This window comes from Canis aureus, unplaced genomic scaffold, assembly GCF_053574225.1.
Source record: "Canis aureus isolate CA01 unplaced genomic scaffold, VMU_Caureus_v.1.0 NW_027326476.1_RagTag, whole genome shotgun sequence".
Lineage (NCBI taxonomy): Eukaryota > Metazoa > Chordata > Mammalia > Carnivora > Canidae > Canis > Canis aureus.
Genome location: NW_027554417.1, coordinates 1 through 10,069, shown reverse-complemented (window position 1 = coordinate 10,069; position 10,069 = coordinate 1). Strand labels below are relative to the sequence as shown.

General features: G+C 51.5%; 1 protein-coding gene across 1 annotated transcript; it reads left to right on the top strand.

The window, feature by feature from the left end:
• Positions 1–1,068: 1,068 nt before the first annotated feature.
• On the top strand, positions 1,069–3,839 carry LOC144309528 (testis-specific Y-encoded protein 3-like). The gene is made up of 6 exons (XM_077890610.1): positions 1,069–1,555; positions 2,283–2,360; positions 2,522–2,633; positions 2,773–2,918; positions 3,012–3,096; positions 3,817–3,839. The coding sequence occupies exons 1-6, from the start codon at positions 1,181–1,183 to the stop codon at positions 3,837–3,839; spliced, it is 819 nt and encodes a 272-aa protein (XP_077746736.1). The 5' UTR covers positions 1,069–1,180.
• The last annotated feature ends 6,230 nt before the right edge of the window (positions 3,840–10,069 follow it).

The following is a 10,069-nucleotide window of genomic DNA, read 5'->3' as shown; positions in this document are numbered from 1 at the left end:
TGTTTTCGGCTCTCCTTCTTAACTGCAAAGTGGGAGTGACACTCTTTCTGGCTCTTCACATCCTCAAGAGACCTCCTGGATGTAAAGGCTCCGGTGCCGGCAGGTGGTGCCCCAGGACGCAGTGGGCGGCACGCTCTCGGGGATCTCCTGGGCATCGTCTGGCAGATGTCGGCCAGGAAAATGGCCAGAGACACGGACGGGGGCTGGAGGACACCGACCCGACCTCCGCCGAGGCGGCTGCTCGGTCTCCTGGACTCCCTGGCTCAGGGCTAGTCGTGGGAGGGCGGGACCGCCCAGAGCCCCTCCCACCGCCTTGCCCCTGATTGGCAGGGCCTTCCTTGGGGCCAAGGTCCGGCACGTAACTCCACTCCCGGGGGTGGAGCTCCCGGTGAGTCAGGGCACAGGTGCCTGGCAGCAGGCGGCAGGCCAGGAGCCGCTCTGCGCCTGCGCCGCCTTCTCGCCCGCGCCTCCCGGCGGCGGCCCTAGGGGGCGTATTTCCGCCAGCCACGAGCCGGGCCACTGCGGGGACTCGCGGACTCGGACCTCCAGCGCCTTCCCTCACAGCGGCCCAGCTCCCTACAGGCCCGTGGCGGGGGGGGCGGGGGGGCGTTGGGAACCGGGCCGGGGCCCCATGGAGAGCGAGACGGGGTCCCGGGAAGCCGGGCTTGCCCCGGCATCCTGGCCCTGCTTCGTGCTGCAATGGAGACTTCAGGCAGCCGGGGCCCGCGGGGACGTAGGCACCCCGAGGGATGAGGGGACGCTGCAGTCCCTAGGCGTTGGGACCGTGCAGGAGCGTGTGCATGAAGCCAGCGCCGGGAGGGAGACCGAGCAGGCCCCGCTGCTTGTGGAGTTGGTGCTGGCGGTGGAAGACGCCATGGTGCTGGTCGAGGTCGTAGACGGGGCGGCGGCTGACAACCGTGAGGAGGCAGAGGAAGAGGGGCAGAGGGAGGGGGAGTCTCAGGCGGTGGGAGAGGAGGAGGAGTGTGAGCATGAGGAGGACTCGGGGGAGGAATCTGAGCAGGGCACGCAGTTTGAAGCGGACGACCAGGAGGCCGATGAGATGAAGACTGACCCCGAGGAATCTGATGAGGAGACCGGGACTGACGACGACGAGGAGACTGAAGACGACAGGCCTGAGGTGGACGATGACTCCGAGCAGGACGACGCCGAGGATGTGGCGATGGCTCACGAGGAAGAGGGGGAGGCTGAGGAGGAGGCCGTCATGTCTGAGACGGAGTACATGCTGGAGGAGGAGGCGAATCTTCAGGAAGAGGCACATAAGCCGGAGGAGGCCATGGAGGAGGGCCAGGGAGAGGAAGGCGCCAGGGAGCTGCAAGAGCAGCAGCAAGGGTCAGAGCATCCAGAGGCAGGGCCGAGTCCGTTGGAGTGCCCGCTGGAGGCTCTCGAGGCGCTGCGGGCAGACATGGAGCCCACCAATGGAAGAGGCAGGCGCTCCTTTGCTCCGTTCCAGCTCAGGCTGGGTCAGAGAAGGCACCATCGCCTGCAACAGCGAAGCGCCCACATGCAGGGCATCCGTGGCTTCTGGGCCAAGGCTGTATCCTTGCTGCTGTGGGGCAAGGACCCCAAGGTGACGAGGGGTGGGGGGGACGTGGGGGGCTGGGGGTGGGGGGGCCGGAGCCAAGCGGGCCGTGAGGAGGGCAGGGGCGCTGTGGGGTATGGGCATCCCTCGGACAGCATTGGTGAACGCTCCCCGCCCGTCCCGGGGTGGGAGTGGCGACGACGCTCATGCCCCGGTGATCGCCACAGCCTTGGGAGCCCGCTTGAGGGTGGGCTCCTCCTGGGCTGGATCGTCCCCAGAGGCAGCGAGTGTCAAGTGCGCGAGATGACATGCGGTCCGGGTCACACGTGGGAGTGGCAGCAGGGTCTCCGCACTGGCCGCGGCTACCCGCAAAGCCCCTTTTCGCTCGGCACACTGCTGCAGCCAGGGGGCTGTGTGTGCCCGCCTCTGACCTGGTCGCCCCGAGCCAGGGACGTGCGCCGTCCCGGGAGCAGCCCACTGTGCCTTGCCGTGGGCCCACAGGCATGTGCGGTGGACGGGGTGCGGGGAGGGGCGTGTCTCGGGATACACAGCTCCCGTCCCGTGGCAGCGCGCACATGGGCCGCAGCCCGAGGCCCAGCGGGCCGTGCTCGGTGCAGCCTGTGCGGATGGCCCGGGAGCCGGCGGGAGGGCAGGGGCGCCAGGGCCACGCTGCTGTGCGGGCCTGCGGTGTTGTTGTAGCTCTCGCATCTCCAGCCCCGGAAGGCTCCTTGACCTAAAGCAGTTTGGGAACCACCCCCAGCTGTCAGCCGTGATCAGTGAGCAAGATCTGCGCATGCTTCGCTTCATGACGAACCTGAAGGTCAGGCCCAGGGCGCGGAAGAGGGTCCTGGGTCGGGAGGCGAGAGGCTAGGACACGTGATTGGCGAGCTGAGGCTGCAAGGGGGAGGCTTCAGCACAGAGGTGTCACCACGCTTCCCGGGAACCCCCAACCCCGATCCCGTGTCCCCCATTTGTCGGCAGGTGCAGGAAGTCACCTTTCCCAGTGCCTGCCGCAGGATCCTGCTGTTCTTTGGCAAGAACTCCTACTTCCAGAACGAAGTCCTCGTGAAGGAGTATGTCGTCAGTGCTGCTGGTAAGACAGCTCGGCATGACTGCCTGCCGGCCTGCCTGCCTGCCTGCCTGCCGGCCTGCAGGCCTGCCTGGAAGCGGCGGGTGGACGGTGGAACCGGGTTCACCGTGCAGCACCGTCTCACGTGCCGGTTGCCCTGCAGGCTACAGAGCGTCGCACTCCACTCCCATCCAGTGGTCGCAGCACTACGAACGGGAGGCCTACCGCCGCCAGACCCACGACAACGGCCTTAACTTCTTCAACTGGTTCTGTGGCCACCACCTTGCCGGGTCAGGCAGGATCGCTGAGGTGGGGCCCTGTGACAGACTGGGTCAGTGAGCTCGCTGGGTCCCCCAGCTGCTCCGGGTGGGGATGTGAGTCCCGCTCTCTGTTTCCTGCCAGCTCATCATGGATGACCTGTGGCCCAATGTCCTCAAGTACTACGAGAGGAAGAAGGTGCCGGGAGAGGGAAGCCACAGGAGGACAGGTGAGGAGCCGAGGGTGTGGGCGTGGAAACGGGGGATCTCGGGGGACTTTGGCTGACACACTGAGGCTGCGGGTGGCCCTGACGGGGAGTGACCCCAGGTCAAGTTGGCATCATCCCCCTGAACCCGGGAGGCTGGGGAAGGGCCGTGCCAAAGGGCTCGTGCCTGGGGAAGCTCAAGACATTGGGAAAGGGCTCTGTCATTGCAATGAGCCGTGCCAGAGAAACAAAGCCAGCCGAGCCGCACCGCCTGTGCGAATGGTCCTGGCGGGGCCCTGAACCCCGTCCTCTGGTGCCCGAGTACCGCCAGACGTGTGGGCACGGCCAAGGTGTCCCTGCCGCCCTTGACACCGTGCGTAGGCGAAACTTTGCAACGAGGCGCTAGGCGGGGGTGGAATCACTGCAGCGATCCCCTCGGTCTCCATTGGCGTCCCCTCCGCCGCCCAAAAGGCACACAGAGAACCCTGGCCAGCATGCCGACATTAAGGAGCACGAGTTTGAATTCCGTGGGCGCGTGCGTGGAGGAAACCTAAAGGCAGAACCCCCCGTGCTCGGGGCGGGGGCGCTGCGGGGGCCAGGAGAATCATAGCCATTGGAGCCAGGCCGAGAATCACTCGTGCGTCGGCCCCTTGGCCCAGAGACCATACAGACTTGTGTCATGGCCGCCTGGCTGTCTGTGTCTCTGCGTGTACCTGAGGCCCTGGGTGTTTCTGTCCCTGCCAGGGAGCTTCAAGATGCCGAGATGAATATGAGGCGACGGCACACTTGTCCACAGCCGTCGCACACATACAGATGGATGCCAGCGGTCAACACGGCTCTCCTGCAGAGGAGATCACTGAGGACGACGCTGTGGTGCTGACACGTCAGACACATGATGGGGCTCCAGGAGCCATGTAACTTTCATTAAAAGTTAGAAACACAAGATCCTGTGTGTGTTTGTGTTTGTGTGTATGCATCTCACTAATCAATCAATCAATCAATAAACAAACGAACGAGAATTTGAGTAAATAAAAATAACCAAGATGAGCTGGGCGTCTGAGTCCGTCTGCCTCTGAAGGAGACCCCAATTCTTTCCTTTCGGGACCCAGTGCCTGTACTGTTGCAACGGGGTGCACTACTTGTTTGGTGGCGGCCCGAGGCGTCCCATATGGTTCCAGTCAAGGAGGGGCAGGGAGCATAGAGGCCTCAGGGACTCAGCAGACCTCGCAGAGCGCACGAGGTCTGGCCCCCGATCCCCCTGAAGGTCCGCACACTCCACACCACCCTGGCTGTGTGGCTGAGGGTGGTGAGTGGCAGGAGAGCCTGTGGTGGATGGGGGACTGTGTCCGTGGGAGCCAGATCCTACCTGGCTCACTTAGGACTGCCTGCCCCATCGTGCAGGTCCAGGAGGGATACACAACCGCACAGCGTGGCGCAGGGGCCGGGGCACCGCCCAGTGAATGCGGGGCCCTCCCCCAGGCCTAGTAAGGAAGGGCTCCTGCATGGCCTGCCGCCTGCCTCCGGCCAGACTTCCTCGATTGATTGACTGACTGATTCATTGATTGATTGATTGATTCATTTTTCCATTCATTCATTCATTCATTCATTCATTCATTCATTCATTCATTCATTTTTTGGTAGATGAGTGCTTCTATTTCCAACAACAGAGAAAGAGCAGGTAACCTGAACAGCCACCCTCTATAAAACATAAAAAAATGCAAGGCAGAATCAACCCAAACCCTTGAAATACATAGCTGAGACCACAAGGTACTGCATATGGTCAGGATGATTTTCAAAGTACAGACTTGTAAACGCAGTGCAGAAAGTTTCTGTACACACTTCATCCGTCTCCCTCAGAGGTGAACATCTCCTGACCACGCTCCAATGATAAAAACGAAGAGACCCACATGTGTACACTAGGACTAAACTACAGACGGCACTCAGATTCCGCCAGGTTTTCCAAGGAAGGTGCTTCTTCCGCTGGACACCTGTGTGTGATAGCACATTACACTTAGTTGTCACATGGCTTTCGTTTCCGTGACACTTCTTTTGTCTTTCCTAATTGTTGAAGATGTTGACAATTTTGAAGAATACTAGCAACCGATAAGTGTAGACTGTCTCTCAGTTCACTTGTATCTGATGCTTTCTCGTGTGTAGAGAGGAGTTGTGCTCTCTTTTTGGGCAAAAACGCCAGGGATGGGAAATTGATCACGTCATACCCTGCTCTGTGCCTCCCAGGCAGACAGCGTGGTCAGCTCTCAAGGCTCTGGACTGAGAAGTCTCCTGATTCTTCCTCCAACGTTCCTCCAACAACGGCACTCATGCCTGTCCCTCCCCCTGAATAGATTTTTTACAAAATCTCTTCCTTTTCTCCAACAACAACACATTTTCACCAATGCCCTAAGTTTCAGTGCGCTATTTATCTTTCGGCCTAGACATGAAGGTTGTTATTCAATATGGATAATAGGGGTCATGATCTGAGCCTTGCTCCGGCTCCTCTCGTGGTGGCTGCTGTTCCTTTGCTCCTGGTGTGTACCATCAAGGGAACTTTACGCGGCAAGGACTCTCTCCAATCCTCTCTGTGATGCATCTTTAAGGTCCATGCCAGAAAAGCCTTGTTCCGACTCCTCTCACAGTTCTGGAGTAGAAGGAAACTGAACCACTCTCTTTCAGCATACACAAAGATAAACTCAAAACGGATGAAAGATCTAAACGTGAGAAAAGTTTCCACCAAAATCCTAGAGGAGAATACAGGCAACACCCTTTTTGAACTTGGCTACAGTAACCTCTTGCAAGATACAACCATGAAGGCAAGAGAAACAAAAGCGAAAAAGAACTATTGGGACTTCATCAAGATAAGAAGCTTTTGCACAGCAAAGGATACAGGTAACAAAACTAAGATACAATCTACAGAATGGGAGAAGATATTTGCAAATGACCTATCAGATAAAGGGCTAGTTTCCAAGATCTATGAAGAACTTATTAAACTCAACACCAAAGAAACAAACAATCCAATCATGAAATGGGCAAAAGACATGAAGAGAGATCTCACAGAGGAAGACATAGACATGGCCAACATGCACATGAGAAAATGCTCCGCATCACTTGCCATCAGGGACATACAAATCAAAAAACAATGAGATACCACCTCACACCAGTGAGAATGGGGAACATTACCAAGGCAGGAAACAACCAATGTTGGAGAGGATGCGGAGAAAAGCGAACCCTCGTACACTCTTTGTGGGAATGTGAACTGGTGCAGCCACTCTGGAAAACTGTGTGGAGGTTCCTCAAAGAGTTGCAAATAGACCTGCCCTACGACCCAGCAATTGCACTGTTGGAGTTTACCCCAAAGACTCAGATGCAATGAAACGCCGGGACACCAGCACTCCGATGTTTCTAACAGCAATGTGCACAATAGCCAAACTGTGGAAGGAGCCTCAGTGTCCATCGAAAGATGAATGGATAAAGAAGATGTGGTTTATGTATACAATGGAATATTACTCAGCCATTATAAACGACAAATACTACCCACCATTTGCTTCAACGAGGATCGATGGAGGGTATTATGCTGAGTTAAATATGTCAATCAGAGAAGGACAAACAGTGTATGTTCTCATTCATTTGGGGAATCTAAATAATAGTGAAAGGGAATATAAAGGAAGGGAGAAGAAATGTGTGGAAAATATCAGAAAGGGAGATAGAACATAAAGACTCTTAACTCTGGGAAACAAACTAGGGGTGGTGCAAGGGGAGGATGGAGGGGGATGGGAATTAATGGGTGACTGGTTCTGAGGGGGGCACTTGATGCGATGAGCACTGGGTGTTATTCTGTATGTTGGTAAATTGAACACCAATAAAAAATTAAATTATTAAAAAAAATAAATAAATAAAATAAATAAAAAAATAAAAAAATAAAATAAATAAAAAAACCTTGAATCCAAAAAAAATATTATACCTGAATAGACAAAAATGTATATATATGGACTAACTGGTCAGGCAACAAACCTAAGACTTATTTATAGTTGTCAACCTGGACTACAGTCCTTCTGCATCAGCTCTTGCTCAATCTGTTCTCCACACTGATAGGAGCACATAGAAAATGTATTTGTAGCAAAAAGAAAAAAAAGAAAAAGAAAGAAAATGAAGTTGTCAAAATGGCAAATGTCATGGATCACCATGAGCTGGGGAATTGCAAGTTGCAGCTTGAGTTTGTGCATGAATTACACTAGACTTTTTATCCAAAATGACAGTACAGACATACCTCAGAGATATGGAAGGTTTGGTTCCAGACCACTGCAACAAAATAAATATTACAACAAAGCAAGCCAAGTGAGTTTTTTGGTTTCCCAGGGCACATCAGAGTTATGTTTATACTTCTAGTCTATTAAGTGTGTCATAGAATTATGTCTTTTGTTTTTTTTAAAGATTTATTTATTTATTTATTTATTTATATATTTATTTATTTATTCATGAAAGACAGAGAGAGAGAAAGAGAGAGAGAGAGAGAGGCAGAGACACAGGCAGGCGGAGATGCAGGCTCCATGCCAGGAGCCTGACGCGGGACTCGATCCCAGGATCGAGTGGGCCAAAGGGAGGTGCCAAACCTCTGAGCCACCCAGGGATCCCCTTAAAAATAATGTGTGCAACTTAATTTAAACGTGCGTTAGGCTAACAGTCGCTAACTATCGCTGAGTTTTTAGTACGTCACAATCATTAAAAACAGATGACCATAACAAATATAGTAATACTGAAAAAGTTTGAAAGGTTGCACAATTAACAAAATGTGACACACACAGATACATGATGAGCAAATGGTATTGGAAAATTGGTGTGCAAAAGTTTCTTATCTTGATGAAGTCCCAATAGTTCATTTCTGCTTTTGTTTCTTTTGCATTCCTGGATGTATCTTGCAAGAAGTTACTGTGGTGAGTTCAAAAAGGGTGTTGCCTGTGTTCTCCTCTAGGATTTTGATGGAATCTTGTCTCACATTTAGATCTTTCATCCATTTTGAGTTTGTCTTTGTGTATGGTGTAAGAGAAGGGTCCAGTAGTGAAAGGGAATATGAGGGAAGGGAGAAGAAATGTGTGGGAAATATCAGAAAGGGAGACAGAACGTAAAGACTGCTAACTCTGGGAAACGAACTAGGGGTGGTAGAAGGGGAGGAGGGCGGGGGCTGGGAGTGAATGGGTGACGGGCACTGGGGGTTATTCTGTATGTTAGTAAATTGAACACCAATAAAAAATAAATTAAAAAAAAAGAAAATTGGTGCTTGTTAGACATCTCAACACAAGATTGCCAGAAAAGTTCAATTTGTGAGGAACACAATATCTGTAAAGCACAATAAAAAGGAGTGCAATAAAACAAAACCTGCCCATAAAGTATATGAAGTATATGCCTACCTAAATGATCAGAAAGTTGTGGACTCTGATACCTGGCTTCTTCTACCTTAAATGCCAGGAAAATTACAAATTCCGGATCCTTTATCATAAGGTAACACCACATAAATGTCTCAGGTAAGAGACCCAGTTGAATATCACAATTCCATCATATTTTCAATGTTTTCCAAAGCTTTGGAAAGTATGAGTTGGAAGACTGTCCTAAATCTCCCCATGGTAGTAGAATAAGAGTTCAATATCACTACACAAATGCCGGTAACAGTCCAGTCAGAAGTTAACAGTTTAGTCTCAGATGTGCTCAAAAATCACCATGCCAAGGATATGGTAGCTGCCCAGCACGGAGGAGCTTGTGCAATCATTGGAAAATGCAGCTTCTGAATAGATTGGATGAGACAAATAGTGTCTAATTATACCTTTAAAAAGACAAGATAATCACACCCTATTGGCCATTTTATGGGACTGACTTATCTCCAAGATTGGGAAGTTGGTTTAATGAAGTGTGGGAAACTCTACTTGAATTCGTTCTTTCCTGCCTGTTATTCTTGTTCTATCCTATATTCTTCTCTTCCTTTACAGTTCTCTTCCCACCCAAATCTTTTCTCCACAGTCCTTGACTGGATTTTTTAATATGTGGACTTCATGAAGTTTCAGCCAGGAGAACTGTGAGAGATCGGAATATGCCACCCCAAAATATACCACCCTGGCATGAGTACTAGCTTGAATTGAAGGCAATGGAGCAAAGGTAGACATAGGATGAGTTCTCTGGCCTCCCCCATCTGCCTGAAGACAGATCATAAATCTCTTTTGTGATCCTGTCCCTGCCACGCTGTCACACTTACCCCCGGAGAAGAGCCGGCACTGAAAAAGAGCCTATGTGGGCAAACCTTACTAATGAGCCTTTGTCTACCATGAGTTAACCAATATATTTGCCTTTCCATAACCTGTCACCCTTTGAAGCTCAAAGTCCCTTTCATTTGTCTTGTCACTTTTCTTTAAATTGGATCCTCTTTTGCTCTAATGATGCATAAAAGCCTCCAACCTCAATGGTTTGCTGCTTGTTTTGTTTTTGTTTTGTTTTGTTTTGTTTTGTTTTGTTTTGGTCTGGTTTGGTTTGGTTTGGTTTGGTTTGGTTTGGTTTTGGTGTGTGTGGGTGGGGGGGAGAGGAGGTCCTCTTCTCTCTAAAGCTCCCCCTCATGAGATAAACCTTTAACATTAATTAAACCTGTATGCCTTTTCTCCTGCTAATTGCGTGCTGTCAGTTTACTTTGTAAATCTAGACATTGAACAAGAGGATAGAGAAAACATTTTCTTCTCCTACAGGATCAACCAGCCAATCCCATTAAACTAATTAGTTTGGCAAAAAGTCTTCAAAGGTATCAGAGCTTGGTCATCAGGAATCTTGTTTCCTATAAGTATCTGATTAAGAGTACTCAGTGAGGGTATTTTCCATATCTCTCTTGCCACTTTATTTGTGCTCTCTTTCCCACTGGAAATAGTCATTATTGCCTTCAAATCTAATCTCATTAGGGAACAAACTTTAAGAAACATCTTTAAGGTTCTAGTCCTCTATGTCTACACTCATTACCCAAATTTGTATT